The sequence below is a fragment of the Anser brachyrhynchus genome (genome assembly GCF_964034855.1).
Source record: "Anser brachyrhynchus genome assembly, chromosome: 1".
Lineage (NCBI taxonomy): Eukaryota > Metazoa > Chordata > Aves > Anseriformes > Anatidae > Anser > Anser brachyrhynchus.
In genome coordinates, this window is record NC_137694.1 from 139,130,998 (window position 1) to 139,149,228 (window position 18,231).

Genomic DNA, 18,231 nt, shown 5'->3' on the forward strand with positions numbered 1-18,231 from the left:
TGGCCGGCGGGGCCCGGCATTTAGCTCATGCGCGGCGGCGGCGCCGCCCTTTCGGCGCGAGCGGCGGCGGCGTCGGTTCTCCCCCCTTCCCCCCGTGCCAGGCGCGGCCATGGCGGAGCAGGCCATCTCCTTCCTCAAGGACTTCCTGGCGGGCGGCGTGGCCGCGGCCATCAGCAAGACGGCGGTGGCGCCCATCGAGCGGGTCAAGCTCCTGCTGCAGGTCGGCGGCGCGGCCGGGCCCTGTGACCTTCCCTCCCTCCCTCCCTCCCTCCCTCCTTCCTTCCTTCCCTCCGCGGGCCTCAGGCGGTTGGCAGCGGGGGGGGGTGGAAGGGAGGGGGCAGGAGGCGGCCGTTGCCCGCGCGAAACAAAGGGGGCTGCCGGCCCCTGGGGGGGAAGAGGGGTGGTCACGTGGGCGGTGGTCGCGCGCGGCGGCGGCGGGGAAGCCGGTTCCGCTACGCGGGGGCGGGGCGGGGCCGGGGGAGGGGGCGGCGCGCGCTGTCACTTCCTCGCGCCGAGGGCGCCGGGGCGCGTAGCGGAGGGCGGCCGCGCGCCGCCATCTTGGCGGCCCTCACGTGACGGCGCGCCCCGGCCGCCCATTGGCCGGTGCCGGCGGCGGGGCGGGGCCTGGCGTGACCTGGGCGGGGCGGCCCGGCGCCGCAAGGTGACTCGCGTGACCTTCGCGGCCGTTAACGGGCCCCCGGCGGCCGTTAGCCGCCCCCCAGCAGCGCTGACACCCCTTCGGGCAGCCCCTCTGCGGGGGGACTCGGCCGTCGCGCGCTGACGTCGGTTTTCAGTCTTAATATTCATGCCGACCCGGAATCTTAAGGTTTTTTGGAAGCTTGTTATCAGGGCAGGCTTACTGTGGTAACCAGAGACTCGGTTTCTATATCCAACTGCTGTCAGGCGTTCTGGGCTAGCAGCTCTTCCTGTTACGCTCCAAACAGGCTTAAACCAAGGTGCAGTGCAGGCCTGCCAAGGCATAGAGTCAAAAACACGTACTTGTATTTGCAGGTGCAACACGCAAGTAAACAAATTGCTGCCGATAAGCAGTACAAGGGCATCATCGATTGCGTAGTGCGTATTCCAAAGGAGCAAGGAGTGCTGTCCTTCTGGCGAGGAAATTTGGCGAATGTCATCAGATACTTCCCAACTCAAGCTCTCAACTTCGCCTTCAAGGATAAGTATAAGCAGGTGTTCCTGGGAGGAGTAGACAAGCACACTCAGTTCTGGAGGTATTTTGCTGGTAACCTGGCCTCTGGTGGTGCAGCTGGAGCCACTTCCCTCTGCTTTGTCTACCCCTTGGATTTTGCAAGAACCCGTTTGGCCGCCGATGTTGGAAAAGCTGGTGCAGACAGAGAATTCTCTGGTCTAGGGGACTGTCTAGTCAAAATCACCAAGTCTGACGGTCTGCGTGGCTTGTACCAAGGGTTCAATGTCTCTGTCCAGGGCATCATCATCTATAGAGCTGCCTACTTTGGAATCTACGATACAGCAAAAGGTAAAATTTCAGGAGGGAGTTGATGACCTATTTGCAGAATTGTATTGCCTGTTTACGTCTGTTCTTGCATGTCTTTGTTTGTTGTATCTATAGCTTACGTAAGTGTGGGGGCAGAACGGGGTGTCTTGGTCAGCATTAGTGTGATGTGCCAGTGACACTGTTCAAAGCAAATCTTCATCATGTATTGATAGTGCAGGCTGCTTTTGAATTTTCCTGTTGTTTTTCTGACAATTAAAAACCATCAGGTTTTCCTTATGGCAGTAATGTTTGTTGGTAACCATATGCAAATATTTTAAGTTCAGTTTTGCTCACTGAGTTGCTGTAGTTACATTAGACCAATTCGGGTGTGCTTAGTAGAATTGGTTTGAGCAGTGCTTTCAGAAAGCATTTGTTTAAGCTTGACTTCTGGGTTTGGAAATCATTGGCATGTATAGTTCATTAAAATTTATAGGGACAATGAGTTATTCTAGTGACACTTATTTCTGTAAGCATTTAGGGAATGATTAAAACACTTACTGTGCCAGTCAGAAAGGATCTTGGTGCCTAAATTTCATAGAATCATAGAATATCCCGAGCTGGAAGGGACCCATAAGGATCATCAAGTCCAATTCCATATTTTGATTATTGAGAATAAAATACTGTGGGTTTCCTTGATTTTTTTCTATATGGCCAAAGTATGCTTCAAGTGTATCAAGTGTCTTGTTGCAACTTAAATCATAGCTTTACAGTGTTTTATAAAAGCTTTTCTAGTGAAGTAGCTGTTGTGCAGTGAATTGGAGGAGGATGTGGAGGATAAAAAGCTAATTAGTTTCTTTATTGCAGGCATGCTGCCAGATCCCAGAAATACTCACATTGTTATCAGCTGGATGATTGCACAGACAGTGACAGCTGTGGCTGGTGTGGTTTCCTACCCTTTTGATACAGTGCGGCGTAGGATGATGATGCAGTCGGGACGCAAAGGAGGTAGGCTGTTACTCTGTGTAGTTCTTTACGCAGCGCTAACAAGATGGAGTTGCTAACGGTCATCCCTCAGCACTTCTAGTTCATTGTTCCATAAATCTCTGTTAAGTTTTATTATGTTTAAGCGGTATGAGGCAGTTCAGTAAGGCCCACAACTTGTGGTGTTTGTGAGGAATTATGCTGAGGACTTTTCTTTGTGGAATATGAATTGCGTAAATGGGCTGGCTGTTTACAGTGACAAGCTAAGTGAAAGCAATTAGTTGACAGTATAGATGCCGTAAGAACACTTAAGATTGTTTTGTGACATAACTTTTAATAACTAGGCAGGCAGGTAGCAAGATTTTCTGTTGCCTGAACTAGCACTGTGGTAGTCATAAAGCAAGGTATGAGACATAAAGTAGCTGGAGAAGTGAAATGGCAGTTGCTGGAGACACCTGAGATACAATTACAGGAGCTAAAAATCACTTTGCTCTTTTTCTACAGCTGATATCATGTACTCTGGAACGATTGACTGCTGGCGGAAGATTGCAAGGGATGAGGGAGGAAAGGCGTTCTTCAAGGGTGCATGGTCTAATGTTCTCCGAGGCATGGGGGGAGCTTTCGTGCTTGTGCTGTATGATGAATTCAAGAAAGTCATTTAAGCAGCCTAACTAGAATTTGAAATCAAGTTGAGCAGATCATGTAGAATAACTACCATTATGGACCATTGACCTTCAAGAAATTCCTGTGAGTCTTATTTATCAGAGCCAGATGATATTTGTAGATGGGGCTAGAAACTGACATACAGAACTGATCCATTTCACGGTAACCTGTGTGAAGACACTGAATCTGGCAGTTCAGTGTGGTGACTTGTTTCAGCAATGAGAAATCAGCGTCACTGGTTCAGGGTCGAAAGTGGCTGGGTCCAAGTTAGGTAGAAAAGCATTGTATGCCCATGGATCAGTCCCCAGTTTCAAGTCCTATCTTTTTTAGGACCATAAAATTGTCTTTGAAAGTACTTGCTAACAAATCATTCTTTTCCACTTGTACTGAAGCACTATGTACCATTTTGCACAGCTGAACATCTAGCAATTTTGTTCTTAAATTGGGGCATTCTGCTGTAAAACAATAAACATACTTACTCTGTCTGTGTTGAAATTATTACATCAAAGCTTTGGGAAAGCCTCTTTTCTTTGGAAACTTGTTTCGGATAATGGTTCATCTGATACACTTACACTGCACTATAACAGAATAAGCTTGATTTTATTACAATGATTGAATGTGAGAACTTCGAGGAAAAGCATAGGTTGTACTAGTAGAAACCACTCCCATTCTTTGTGCCTGATTGTGTATGATGGGCTGCTGCAAGTGGCTTTTTGCATGATTCTTAAAAATTGATTTGCAGCTTTTCATGTGATATAAAATGAGGGGTTTTTTTTGTTGTAGCACTACAAGAACCCAAAGTTCCAAGGGCAGTCAAAAAGTGATGCTCTTGCCCTTGGTGAAACAACTTAAAATGGAATACGTATGTTCTTTAAGTTAATATAGAAAGCAACACATGACATTCATGCAAAAACCCAGGAACCCAGTGAAATGCCTTTAATGTTTGAGTGACCTATCGTATTGTTGCTGCTATTTGGAAATGCTGATCATGCCACTGAAGAGTGTGCTTGGCCTGATCCCTAGCAGTGGTCAGTACCTCTGGGGAAGATGGATTTAATCCGAAATGAAGCTCAGTTTTAGAGGTGCGGTTGTTAGAGTATGTGACAGGGAACATGCATGATCCTGTGTAGCTTTAAAATAGAGGTAAAGGTAGGTCAGCCTTCAATAATAACTGAATAATGTCTACTTTCAAGGATTGTCTGAAGGCTAAAAACAGGTAGTACATTATGTCAAATGGCAGTATGGGGAATTAAATCTGTGATCTTCATGTGTGTGTATATAATCTTGCTTTTGTACTCCGTAATCTACAAGGATGTGGGGAGACCAGTAAAGGAAGACAAGGTGTTCATCTTCCAGTCATGTTCTTAAGAACTAGCCCTGTATCTGAAAGAAACGGTGTCATTGTATGAGTCATTGAAGGCTGACTGAGCTGAGGTGGTTTTTTTGTGCCTTCTGAGGTTGCTACTCAAGATGAGGTATTTAAATTTACTACATGGCTTTGTCTGATTATTTGGCTCCAACATGATGTTCCTTGGCACAAGCACTGTTTTCAACATCTTTATATGAATGTAAGTACATTACGTAGCTACTTTGTACACAGGCTAATGGCAAACTTCATGTACCTACTGCAGGTGTTTTTTTAATCTTGTTCAGTAATGGTAGCTCTCGTGATGTGAGCAGGTCATTTGATGTTGACCTTGCCAATCAAGCTGCTGTTTCAGTTGTAATTATATTGATTGGGGGGGGGGGGGGCAGGGGAAAAGGTTGTCTGTATAAATAGGTTGCGTAGGTTTACTTTCTACATCAGTGGCTTGAAAGGTAGAGATAAAGCACCTTGCATAACCTTGCTGTGAGTGCATGGTGGCCTAGCTTTGTGAGGAAGAACCAAGCATGACAATTACTTGAGCAGTTCTTGAACAGGGGGATGACAAATCTCATCCCCCCACTACAGAATTTGTTTTTAACCAGAGGAAATAGGAAAATAAATCAATGTAAATGTGGGTTGTTCTGTAAGTGGAACTGCAATTAGCTATGCTGTGCATTTCAGCATGTACTACTCGGTGTTCATTTTTCTAGTATATCGCTTCCCTTAGTCATGCAGCAGCAATTTTCAATGTGATTATGCAGTGTGGGAACATAAGAGGCAAACAATAAATGACTTTTAAAAAAAGCATTTGTTTTCTGCCTTATTGAAGCACTTATTTGGTAAAATGTGTTTATTTTGAAAAATACATTTAACAGAAAAAGATCTGGAATTTTACACATACATACAAAAAAGCAGGAATCTAAATCTAAGGCCTGTATTTTAGAAAGCTTCCTATTCCATTCTTTTGTTGTTTTTTTTTTGTTTTTAATGGGGGAAAATTTCAAGGTGTTCATTTCTAGTCTGTACTGTGAAGAACACCTTAAATGCTTGTAGATTGTCATGATGCATGATTTTGTGTTGAAGAATCCAAGTCTGTTTTCTTTTTAGAAAGTTAGGTCATCTCTTCAACCATAGTTACTTCCTTAGTTCAGCTTAGACTGGATGGAAACATGTTCTCTGTCTAAGAGAGAGACATTCATTAGCCTTTAACTTGCAATAAGCTACAGATATACTGTTGTTGAGCAGAGAACATTCAGAAATATTAGACACACCTGCTTTCAAAGGCATACTGGTTTTGCTATTCTGATGCGTAAGAAATGCTTGTAGTTGCAGGGGATAAACATAGAAGGACAAAGTGAAGGAAGATTACTAAAATAAAATGAAGGATCCCAGGAACATAAATTGTCTGAACTGAGTAGAATCTTACCCAAATCAAATGGGAAAGCAAGCACTCTTTAAACATAAATGTGAAGGAAGCAAGTGCAAACTCGGTGCAGAGTCTAGGGTTATAAACCATGAGTTTTTTTCAATGATCTAGGGGAAAGCTGTGTCAAGAAGCAGGACAAACAATGAGAAGATATGAAAAGGTCATTACAGGAAGCAGGGACAAAGTGAGGAAATACAGGCATCAGAAAGCTGAAGCAAAGGACCACCGGAAGTTTAAAAAGAGTTCATAAATGTATTAGACCTAAATGCCAGGAATAGTCCTGGTATTCAATGGGGAAGTTCTCCTGAGAACACATTTTTGCTTTATCCTTTTTGAAGGTTTACATCATTCAAGCATCTTTACCATTGATTGTATTTGGGAAGAAGAGATGAAACTAATTTTTAAGACTAAAATAGGCAAAGAAGAGTCTAGAAGGTGTTTAGCAGGTAAGAGACTGGAAAAAATACTTTCACAGGGTTGGCAGCTGTGAACTTGAACTTTGGCAATTACTACTGATCAGCTGCTGCCTGCATGGAGGTGCCCATGCCACAGTTTATGAAACCACATCCACAAAGATAACCTGGGGTCTGGGTGTTGTGTTATTCCAGTAATACAAGTACAGGGATTTTGAGGTCCCTCAAGTTTAGCATAAACGTCCAGATGGAGGGTCTGCAAGATTTAAGGACTGCTTGCTACTTTACTAGCAAATACCAATTTATAATTTGGTAGACTGTGAACTGCTGTTCTGTAGCCAGATAGGAAATGAGATACCAGGCTTTTGTAACTTATGGATGAGGAAACTCATCCAAGTTGCATTGCTATCTACCTTATATTAAAGTCAAAGATGATACCTGTCATCTTTAGGGCAATGTGCTGGTATACAGTTACCCAAACAGGAGTTTCAATAACCATAGCTTTGAGGAGCCTTTGTAAAGGCTTGAAAGAAAACTTCTCACTTCTCAAAGCTTTATTGAAAAAGGTGTTGCCTGTTGAAACATTGTAGGCAATAAATAAGCAAAAAAATAAATAAATGCAAATTTGACTAAATAAATGAGAAAGCATACCTGGATATTTTCATTATGTGATATGTTAAATTTGTCTCTTGGTTGTGGAATAGGAGGAAATATTCTTTTGAAACTGCAATACCTTTGGATACAAAAAGGGATTGAGAATAAATGAAAATACTGGTAATATAACACAAGCATTGTGTTGTACCTTAAGGATGTTATTTATTGCTCTACAAATCACTAAGTGAGAAGAAGGAAAATATTTTGAGTGTAGACTGGTGGGTAACTTCTTACACCGATCGCTTGGGTAACTTAAGCTTACTTTGTGACTAAAGCTACACTAAATAATTTATTAAACTGATTTTCAGTAACTCACCTGGTGTAAGTAACTTTCTTCCACCACTATGTGAGAAATTTTATCAAAGGACACATTCATTTATACTGTTTCCTTGTTGTCTTGCACTATGTGAAGTCAATGATTTTAAAGTAATGTTGATGTTAAATGCTTAAAAAAAGACCTTTTTTTTTTTTTTCCAGGGTCTGCTCACATCAGTCACTAACTTTATCAGTCTTTCCCCCTTTTTCACTTGTGATTTTGTGTGCCACAGTGCCATCCCAAGCAATACTGGTAATAACACTCCATGATATCGATAATCAGATTCTCCAAGTTTATAGAGGTAGGAAGAATGCGTTTCACAGAAATACCTACGTTAATAAAATTGATTTACCTTTTGCAAAGAAAAAAAAGGAGCAGTGTCACTAAGATTGTTCCAAGTACTATCAGAAGTAAAAGCACAACAATGAAGTAATCTTTTTCTTGACCTGAAAAATCGAAGGGAGAAATATCCTAGTATGCGCAAAATCTACTTTTGTGACTGTCAGTAATTAACTCCAATTTCACCTTAACTTCTTGAATAATCCAAAGGATTTCAACTTGGCATCTTACTTAAAACATTTTAAAACAAGTTGAACATATAAACTGTAGAGATCAATTACAAAAAAAATCCAGAGAAGGAGAAAGTCGCAGGATGAAGAGCAGAGGTAGTGGTGGAACTAAAAAAATAATGTTTAGGAAATTATGAAAAGGGTTCAGAAGGAAGAGGATGATTGTGATAAAAACTTCAAGAACTTAAAGGGAGTCTCAGAGCTCGAGACAGATGACTGTTTGGGTCTATCTCAGCCAGTTCCTATAACCCTGGCATCTGACTAATAGCTGTCTTCACAATCACAACTGGTCACAGGCTGGTATCAGCCTCCATTTCACAGTATTTGAGCACCTCCTCTATGTTAATAGTTTCTACCGTGTTCCTTCCACATCACTGGGTAAGAATCAAGATTTAGTCATATATATGAGTTCGAGAGAGAAAGGTTTGCAAACATTGTAATACCAAAAAAAAAAAAAAGTATGAAGAAAAATATTCCATGGGCTTACCAAACTCTATTGGTTCACTCCATTCCCCCCAGCTTGTGTTTACACTACATACGCTTCTTCCACGTGCTCTGATTTTCAGAACGTATTGTTTTTTCACATTATAATTTTTGAATTCGTATGTATATTTGACTACCTAAAATCAAAGCATTTAGATGGTGTATTTCAATCCAGAAGCAAATATTAATAAAATTTGGGGTTTAATTTCCTGATATGGGTTTTGTAAAAAAAAAAAAAAAAAAAAAAAAAAAACAACTAATTTGTATGATTTTGTAGGTACATGGTTGTTAAGTGTTCTTTTCTCCAAATTTTAAACTCTTATACATTAGTTCATCCTAGCACTGAGTGTTTCTGTTTTGAAGTTTAAAGTTGTTAAGAGAGATATTAAGAAACTTGCATATGAAGATACCACAGGAAAGTATCTTCCTGAGTTCTTATGTTGATGCAAAACCTATAGTTCCAGAAATAACTAATGTTCTGTATAATAGTAATTTACATGCTAAAGAGGGCAGAAGTGCAAATACGTATAGGGTAAGAATACTTACTGTTACAGGAGGATCTTTTTTATCTTTTTCAAGCTCATCCTGCAAAACAAAGACAAATCTTCATTTTTATGATTTTCTTGTCAAGTAATCATGTTTTTCCCTCTTTTGTTCTCTGTTTCTCACTTATAAAGATCATAAGTAATTTTAAACTGAAAAGTCCAAATGGAGATTCTGCTCCAGTAACGTCTCAGAATATGGCATTTCATTCAGAGTTTTGGCTTCCTCCTTTTCATTTTAGAAAAGGAAGAAAACATGAATTTGGTACAGGTACTATAAGGTAGCTGATTAGGAAGGGTGCCCTCCTAGATCTGATGCTTGTGAACAGAGGTCTTGTGGGTGAAGTGGCAATTGGTGGACTTGTTGGCCATAGTGACCATGAAGTAATCGAGTTTAAAATCTTTGGCAATCTTTATATACAACCTCTAAACATAGCAGATCTGGAAGCTGTCTTTTCAGCTGTCTTCTTGATAACACAGGGCACAAAATTGATGTGAACAGCAAATTTCTTCTCCTTCCAATCAAATTCTGTTAGACAAATACTCATGAATGTATTTTCTATTAGACAAATACTCACGCATTCCATACCGTCAAAATTTACTTAACGAGAATCAAATATTTTCTATGACAAAAGAGGCTGAAAATTTTGAAATATTTAAGACAGAAACAAAAAAGCATAAGCATAAAAATTAGGAAACGATATCACCAGCAGTGGTTTTAGTAAGGATCCCAGAAAGCATTGAAAAGGTGAGCTCCTGGAAATGTTTATAACATGTAACGTCAGAAGGAGAGTTGGCATTATGGAAAAGTGAATCCCACCCATTCCTACTGCTACAGATAAAAGAAGAGCTAACATACGTTTCTTTAAAATAAATGTTGAGAATATTGTTTTAGTCTTATTTCTTTTTGATCTTGTGAAATTTTTCTGAGATCTGTGGAGGAGGATCGGATGCCTCAGCCTCTTGTCTGTTGTACTTGATGGATACCAGACATACTTCACCTGTGGTAAATTGGCATGCTCTGTATTGCCCTGCGTTTTTCTTGTGGTTACCATGGTAAATTGGTAGTGCTCTGCCTATACAGTAAGATAATTCCCAGCTCGCTTTTGGTATGTACATATTTACATCAGAGTTAGCCGTCTTACGTTCCTCTTATAACCAATGGAAAGAAAGAAGCATTTTAAGGACACAATTTGTCACATACCTTAGGAGGTGAAAAATACCACATCTGACTGCACAGAGAGCAGAGGATAACTTACTGAAAAGTAAATGCATCCTTTGCAGATGTCTGCCCTGGGCCTGTATTAACTTTCCCCTGAGTCGCTAGTATCTCTTTTTTTTTTTTTTTGTTTTGGAGGAATATATTTTTTCAGTAGCTTCTGATTTCAAAAAGTAGGTTCAGAAAGAAAGAAATGGGTTGTGCAGAAAGATGAGGATTGGGTTGTCTTAACCAGAAGAAGGACGGTGTCTGAGAGAAAACTGTCAAAGAGTGTGACATCATGGGGGAGATGGTGGAGGAGACAGGGAAAAACAGCCCCATGTGTTGAAACTGAGAGGCAGCTGTGAGCTTTCCAGCATGTGCAAAATGCCATCAGGGTGGCTGAAGCTGAGGTACCCTGTGAAGCAGGTTGAGCATGTGGGGCCCTGGCCTGGGCTGGAGGCTGGTGCCAAGGAAGGAATCTCATTTTGGATCACCGGGCTGCAATCGTACGGTCATCTCCTGTGAGATGAGCTCATGGAGGACAGCATCTCAGGTGCTCTCCTAGTCTTTGGACAGAGAACCCTCATAACGGTTCCCTTCTCTCCTCTGTTTTTCTGCTATGTCGATCTCTTTAGTTTGAAATAAGTTCACGAGCAGTGGGAAGTTAGAGCAGGAGGACACTACACAGCTTATGAGACAGAAGTTAATAAGTAAAGGCAAGAGAATATTGCATGCTATGTAAATACATGTAGCTAGGTATGGTGCCAACTTCAAACCAAGAAACTGTTTTTACCTTTTTTCGTATGTTAATTTCATACTCAAAGCAATGTTCAGGTTTCCAATAACTTGTAAGGGGTTTTTGCCATGTAATTATGCAATCTTCTAGATCGCTAGTACAGTTGACACTGACATTTAATGGAGCAGTGAATCTTTCTGGAGTGGAATGAAATGAAACAATTAATGTAGACATGGTCTGTAATCAACTACAACTCTTTCATAGTAAAATGCACGTAAAACTGATGCAGCTTATATACAGCTGTGCGCTACTGATGGTAACAAATGTTACCTGGTAAACAGAAGTAAAATACAGAGCAAAACTAGAGAATCTAGTCCTGCAGCTGTTGGACATTGAAGTAACTGAAGTTCATGCAAAAAAGTGTATGAAGGATTTTGCGTAATTCAATCATACAGTCTGCAGTGCACAATTTTCTTCTACATCTAAATTTCACATTGACAATGCAAGTCTCTATAGGAAAAAAGATGGTCATTTTTATCCAGGTGGTGGTATTCAGGTAGAAGATCGAGTCATCTGAATCTGAGTGCCTACAATACAGCTGTCCAAGGGTGACCTGGGTGTCTAACTGCTACAGTCAGCAGAGACCTCATCAGTAGTGCCCACAGTGCCTGCAAGGCCCCCTGTGGAGCAGGCGTGCTCAGCTGAACAGCTCTGGCTTTCCAGCCTGCACTGACTGCAGGCAGGAGTCAGTTGCTTGAACTGTCCTGTGCTGTGGATTTCAGACCACACAGAACACCCAGAAAGACCCTGGTCTCTCACAAGTCCTGAGCACAACTGCAAGCCTTGTGGATGTCTGAAGGTGTCTTGTGTGGAACCAGAAGCAGGTTTTAGAGAACTGAATCTTGTCGCCAATCTTTATTGGAGCTTGACCACCTAGCTTGCATGTAGGTAGTCACATTTAACTAATACAGTCTTAACATGCCATTTGAATCCTCCCTCTGGCTTTAGGACATATTGCTCTTGCAGCTCTCAGAGAAGTGTGCATTATTGGGATGGTGAAATGAGCCCACCAGAAAGCTGACTTTGAAAGTTGTTAACCATTGCATTTCATCACTTGGATCCCATGGATTTGTTCGCACTGTTCTCAAAGCTGCTATTGTAGTCTCTATGTCTGTTCAGTTTAGTAAATTTTGGAAATATATCTTGTCAGCTCTCAAGAACCAAGTTTGTACCACTGTGTAGAAACCTGTAGTAGTTGTGCACTTTTGTTTTCTTCTTCTTTTTTTTCTCTACAGAGAGAAATCCCCCCCCCTTTTTTTCTTTCTTTTTTTTTTTTTTAATACAGCAGTAATATAATAAAATAAAGTTGTCTGTGTACTTACCAATTGTATACAGTTTTATGTAGTCATCATAGAACTGGATCTGGGAATCTTTGCTAGACCCATTCACCAGGAAATAAGCAGTTTCGTCTTTAATCATCACATTTTGGAATCTGCATCCTATGTGCATGCCATTTTCACCTTTAATGTAAAGCTCACATTCTGTCTTGTTCTCATCACTGTATATGACAAGGTATTTGAGAAAAAGGTGGGCAGAGTGATGTGTTGAGTGAGAATTCAGACTTCCCAAGACTCAAGCAGGCTTACTTACCTTGAATTCTTCCAGTAGAGAAAATATTGGGTATCTTCTGGAGCATTCCTGCCTGGCTGCCAAGTGCAGTTCATGAGAGAAACATTATAAATCACACAGGAGAAGTTTTCAATGGCTGACCCCTTCATGCCTGCAAACACAGCAATCTCTGTTAGGAGCAAGAACTGTATGACTGCTCCAAGACAGAGGGATGTATCCACATAGCAGTGGATGTAATCTTTCTAGATTTTAGTAAGACCTTTGCTACCATCCTTCTCGGCATCCTTCTGGATAAATTGTCCAGCTGTGAGTTGAACAGGTTCATGCTGCACTGGGTGATGAACTGACCCAATGTCAGAGCTCAAAGGGTTGCAGTGAATGGGGCTACATCTGGCTGGTCGACAGCCATTAGTGGTGTTCCCTCAGTTCTAGGGCTGGTTTTGTTCAACATTTATATCCATGATCTGGATGCAGGAGTGGAATGCATCCTCAGCAAGTTTGCTGGTGATGCTAAACTGGGAAGTGTTATCTCTCTGGAGGGATGAGAGGCCTTGCAGAAGGATGTAGATAGGTTGGAGCATTGGGTGACCAGCAACAGCATGTAGTTCAACAAAGGTAAATGTTTGGTGCTGCACCAGGGATGGAGTAATGCCAGACACAGGCACAGACTGGGAGCCGAATGGCTGAGGAGCAGCTCAGCAGAAAGGGCCCTGGGGGTGCTGGTGACAGCAGGCTCAGCACAAACCAGCAGTGTGCCCTGGCAGCCAGATGGCAAACCACATTTTGGGGTGCATTAAACACAGCATAGCCAGCTGGTCAAAAGTGGTGGTTCTCCTACTGGATTTAGTGGTGGTGCGGCCTCACCTTGAGTAGTGCGTGCAGCTCTCGGCTCCACAATATATAAAGGCTGTTAAGGAACTTGAGATGTTATTATATTCCAAGTATTTATATTATATATTTTATAATATATATATTAACATATATATTATAAATTCAAGTATTTATATTATATGTTTCAAGAGACCTAATTGCTCTCTACAACTACCTGAAAGGAAGGTGTGGATAGCTGGGGGTTGGCCTCTTCTCGCAGATAACTAGCGATAGGGCTGGAGGGAATGGCCTCAAGTTGTGCAAGGGGAGGTTCAGGTTGGAAATCAGGAGACATTTCTTCTCAGAAAGAGCAGTCAGGCATTGAAATACGTTGCCCGGGAAGGTGATGGAGTCACCGTCCCTGGGGGTGTTTAAGGAAAGGTTGGATGTGGTGCTTAGGGACATGGTTTAGTGGGTGACATTGGTGATAGGGGGATGGTTGGACCAGATGGTCTTGGAGGTCTTTTCCAACCCTAATGATTCTATGAAAACATCCAGAGGAGGGCAGCAAAGCTAGTAGAAGGGTTGGAAGGCACGTCTCGTGGGGAGAGGCTGAGGACACCTGGCTGCCCAGCCTGGAGAAAGGAGGCCGAGAGGCGACCTCAGCGCTCTCTGCAGCGTCCTGAGGAGAGGAAGCGCAGAGGGAGGTGCCGGTCTCTGCTCCCTGGGCACACGGGAACGGCACAGAGCTGTGCTGGGGGGTCAGGCTGGGATTAGGGAAACCTCTTTACCATGAGGGTGGTCAAACCCTGGAACAGGTTTCCTAGAGAGGTGGTTGCCGCCCCGTGCCTGTCAGTGTTCAAGAGGCATTTGGACAATGTCCTCAGTAATGTGCTTTAACTTTTGGTTAGCTTCAAAGTGGTCAGGCAGTTGGACTTGATCATCTTTCAAGGTCACTTCCATCTGAACTGTTCTGTTCTGTTCTGTCTTGGCACATGCTTGGATGTGCTAGTTACACCTGCATCTCCAGTCAATTATTGCTTAGGTTAGCAGTGACAGTTGAGAGAAAACTGGACTCTCACTGTATTTTGCCTACCTCTGAACTGTGAGACTTGGGAGAGGAGAGCATTCACATTGGTAAAGCAAAGCACATTGGCTTTTAACACCATCCTTGGTGCTACAGAGAGAAGTATTTCTCATTCTGTGACCAACACTCGGGAACCCTCTCCTGAGGTGCCTCCTGATCAAACTGCCCACTCACTAGAGCTTTCCACCTTGACGTTGGAGAGAGCAACTTTGTCCCTTTCGTGGAGCACTTTCAAGCGGGGATCTCGTTTCTTTGGAGGCTCCCTCATGGCTGCACTGTGCAGGCATGCTCGGCCTCCTTCTCCCTTCTCCTTCAGCCAATTGTCTGCTTGCTTCTGCGGTGTGCCCCAACTTCAGCAAAAGGGTGGGGCCTTCCTCCACTTCTGCTTCCGACCCCTTCCAGTGCCCCATGTTGAGGGCGCCTCAGGAAGCAGTGGGGATTCCCTTGGGGAACCTGCACATGTGGATGTGAGGAAGAGCACCAAGAGCAAGAGGTTTTAAAAGGCAGAGTCCTGTCTTCACTCTGACCGGCACCATGAGAAAGTTTCCTCTGTGGAGTCCCCAGGAAAAGATGAACAGGGCAGTGCCTTCTCCGCTCAGATATGAGCAGGCTGCTAATTGCATCCTCTCTGTCAGATCTGAAGTATCCCAGCTACACACAGCTGCAGAAGCACTGGTGACTGCACGATTTTAATGGAGAAAACCAAGTTCAGAAGGAAGGGGAAAATGGGCCATAAAGACTCCAGGTTTGGATTTGTGAATCTTGGATCTGCCTAAATCGCACTTTGATTAACTCACAGATGGGACAGATGCAGAATATTTCCACTTGTGAACAGTTGCCTTAGCACAATGGGTGCATGCCAGCTGCGGGAACCCTACCGTGTGTGTGAGCCAGGGCCAGATTAGATTACTATGTTCAGTTTGCCCCCATCTGCTTATCACCAGCATTTCCTTTCCTCTCCTCCTCCCATTTTATGGGTTTCACTGATCTCTAGACTGTGCCTTTTGCTAGCACTGTGGTTTGGCTTCTGACAAACCCAACACAGTCCAGCAGAAAAACATTTAATAAAGATGCAGGCACGACGATTCAAACTCATAACAGCCAGAACAGTCACTTGAATCCAGTCCTAAAAACACTGTAATATGGTGGCATTTTGAAGCCCTAGCAAGAAAAATAATAATGCAGTTACCGATACATTTTTAGTAATAACTCGCTTGCAGAAGTGCAGAACAGTCATTAGAGAGCAAATAATTTTAACAGATTTGAAAAGAAACAAAGAAACAAACATTTTTTTTAATACTAAAGATTAGTTAATTACTATGTAAGGAATTGTTTTCTATGGCACTGTTTACCTTTAAAAGAATGCAAAAGGAGAAAACCTTACCCAGATCATAAGCATTACCTTCAGGGATAAATTGGCAATGTTTTAAGATGTTCATGTCTGGTACTCCAATGGTAAAGTTTATCCCTCTGTGCAAAGGTAGACTATCTTCTATTGAAAACCTGCATTTTCTGTTCTCCACCTGAAAAGCAACAAGTTGATACCTTATTTGTCTGTTTTTCCTCTGCTGTGTTAGATGGCACTGGCTCTGAAAGTGATAGTCAGCAACAAGTCCTATGGCTAAAATCTAGTGTGTATATATATCTGTGCATATTTCAGTCTCAGGAGCTAACTTCCTCTTTTAACACTTGAGGGTAATGGAGAATGAAGCTGTCATTGAACGCGTAAGTACACAAAAAGCTTTCTATACTAGTGTGTGACTATTAGAGAAGGCTAATATTACCCCATACGAGAAGATGGTGACTAAACTGGGAAACCAAAATAGAATTTAACCAGAGGATCATGGTTAAATAAAAGTCCTCAGCTAGTCTCGCCAGGGGTTAAGAAAGGTGTCTATGGCATTAAGCTTATAGTCTTCAATAATATTGTGGTGTTATTGTAGTACATATTTCCAATTAAGCATCTCCTTTTCTGTGCTAAATAAGCCCTCCCTCTCTCCTCCTCCCCCTCCACCCAATCACCTTTTCTGCTGGGAGAATGTGAGCTTATAACAACATGTCCTAGAGGCAAGATCCAGTTTACTGAGAAACAGGTGAAGACCTTTAGATGTTGAACATCAATATAGTATTCGGGGAACTCACTTTTCATCTGAAGAATATTTTTCTCTCTAAATTATCTAGGCACCTCACTTAGTCTCTCAACCCCTTTTTTCAGCATCTACATTCCTTCTCATACTTCATAGTAGCTGCAGTTCAGGCTATCATCTCCTATCCACTTTGGTGACAGAACTTTGGTTCTGTAGTGTGCACAAGGTGCTTTTCTCCCAATGAATATGCCCTGGTGTCAGTGGTGGCTTTCCATAGCTCTTGACAGGTCAAGCCGTAGACTGCAAACAGTCACTTATCAGATTTTACCTCCAACTGATCCATTTTTTAAAGGTAAATGTAGTCTATAAGAGGTAAAGTAAAAGGTGCAATTTTTTTGTCTCAACGAATAGCAAGTGTACCGGCATCCTTCTACGTTCGTCACCGCTGGTCATCGTACAAATATAATGAGGGAAATTCTTGCTGCTCTCCCAGGACAGCTCCATTCTTCCCCAATTCCATGTCATGCTTGTGATAGGTGATTCTTGTGTCTCTGCTGAAAGGGTTAAAGAACAGGTTTCAGTAAGGACATGCTGTTATTATTGAGTAGAGAGGATAGTATCTGTCAAGCCTAAGATGACTATTGCCAGCTTAATTATAAATATCTCTAATAAATGAGGAAGTAAACCCTGTTTCTCAGACTATGTCTGCAAAATCATACTTACGCTCCATACACTGGAGGTCAGCATGCAAGGGATGAAATAGTGTCATACACCACCAAATCATGCAAATGAGTCCAAGAGTATCAAACATCTTTCCTTCTCTGGAAAGAGATAACGAAGCCTTCAGGGAAAAGAAAAACAAAATAATAATAATTAATAAAAGAGTGATAACAAAGAGCACTTTTTTTCTGCACAGCTTCATTTTCTTCATGGGAAGAGTGAAAGAAGTTGTTTAATTTACCCCTAGAACATATTCTTTAGAAAAACCAAGCACAAGTTGTGCTTCAGGACTTCTGGTAGGCACCTATTCTTTGAAAGAACTGAATAGACTCAGTATCAGCTATTACAACACAGCAATTTGAGATGCAGACACCACAAACTCTAGTTATGACACATCCACTCAGTTTTCAGTGCAGAGACCATGACTTCGGCTTGCTGTTCTCCCAATATCTGTCCTAACCATACCATCAAAAAGTTGTGCGCTCTTGCTTCCTGATCCTGTGAATGACCCTGCCAATTTTCCTATGCAGCACTCGTGCTTCTGCTGCAAAGAGAACATCTACACCGGCTTTCAGCTCTTTGCTGAAGGCACCTTTTGGAAAGTGGACAAATCGGTTTTTGGCTGTGTCAGCCTATGGACGATTGACTCACTTCTCCGTGAGCGCTCTGTTAAAGCCAGCATCACCACCAAGACAAGTTCAAAGCATCTGCCTCCTCCTGTCTGTATCTGAGGTGTGCATGGAAAACACCCATGAGATATGAACTACCTAAGTAAAGCAGGAGGAGAAAGGCTCTGTCAGGTTTTGGAAGGAATGAAATACTGACCTGCTTACTTTATTTATTTATTTTTGCCTGTGACAAATCTACAGTCTTGCTTGAAAAGCTTTTCAGGCTGATTTCAAGATTACACGTAGGAAAGCATTAATAATGCTTGGAGCATTTCCCTGAATCACTTTTTATATTTGTTGTTATTATTTTTAGAAGCAAAGGGTTTTCCTGTTTTTGTTTTTGTGGGTTCTTGATTTTTGTTTTCTTGCTATTTACTATAATCTTTTTTCATTTTTTTTCCCCTGACCACAGATCTGCTTTTCC

At 42.2% G+C, this 18,231-nt stretch overlaps 2 protein-coding genes across 9 annotated transcripts in view; one reads left to right on the plus strand and one right to left on the minus strand.

Moving 5' to 3' along the window:
• Window positions 1–3,583, plus strand: SLC25A6 (solute carrier family 25 member 6). The gene is made up of 4 exons (XM_080584958.1): window positions 1–220; window positions 1,012–1,498; window positions 2,321–2,461; window positions 2,942–3,583. The coding sequence occupies exons 1-4, from the start codon at window positions 110–112 to the stop codon at window positions 3,097–3,099; spliced, it is 897 nt and encodes a 298-aa protein (XP_080441084.1). The 5' UTR covers window positions 1–109; the 3' UTR covers window positions 3,100–3,583.
• A 1,236-nt stretch (window positions 3,584–4,819) lies between these two features.
• The window catches only part of LOC308191915 (granulocyte-macrophage colony-stimulating factor receptor subunit alpha-like), a 26,160-nt gene continuing 12,748 nt past the window's right edge, over window positions 4,820–18,231 (minus strand). For 5 of the 8 annotated variants that reach the window (XM_080584860.1, XM_080584861.1, XM_080584858.1 and 2 more), the window contains 10 exons: window positions 17,143–17,260; window positions 16,840–16,973; window positions 15,735–15,855; window positions 12,457–12,586; window positions 12,189–12,364; window positions 10,864–11,003; window positions 8,874–8,912; window positions 8,332–8,464; window positions 7,628–7,721; window positions 4,820–7,038 (listed from right to left, as the gene is read on the minus strand). In XM_080584860.1, coding sequence (XP_080440986.1) covers window positions 6,852–7,038; window positions 7,628–7,721; window positions 8,332–8,464; window positions 8,874–8,912; window positions 10,864–11,003; window positions 12,189–12,364; window positions 12,457–12,586; window positions 15,735–15,855; window positions 16,840–16,973; window positions 17,143–17,230 — 1,242 coding nt within the window. In that variant the 5' untranslated portion in view covers window positions 17,231–17,260 and the 3' untranslated portion in view covers window positions 4,820–6,851. The remainder of the gene's footprint in view (window positions 7,039–7,627; window positions 7,722–8,331; window positions 8,465–8,873; window positions 8,913–10,863; window positions 11,004–12,188; window positions 12,365–12,456; window positions 12,587–15,734; window positions 15,856–16,839; window positions 16,974–17,142; window positions 17,261–18,231) is intronic. The other 3 variants (XM_080584859.1, XM_080584864.1, XM_080584865.1) reach the window with 2 other exon arrangements.

What these genes read in the sequence shown, in the direction of transcription:
- SLC25A6 (XM_080584958.1), top strand. Translation starts at nt 110, where the DNA reads ATGGCGGAGCAGGCCATCTCCTTCCTCAAGGACTTCCTGGCGGGCGGC. An exon ending in GGGTCAAGCTCCTGCTGCAG is followed by an intron (nt 221 to 1,011) that starts GTCGGCGGCGCG and finishes TTGTATTTGCAG; the next exon opens with GTGCAACACGCAAGTAAACA. An exon ending in GCAGTCGGGACGCAAAGGAG is followed by an intron (nt 2,462 to 2,941) that starts GTAGGCTGTTAC and finishes CTTTTTCTACAG; the next exon opens with CTGATATCATGTACTCTGGA.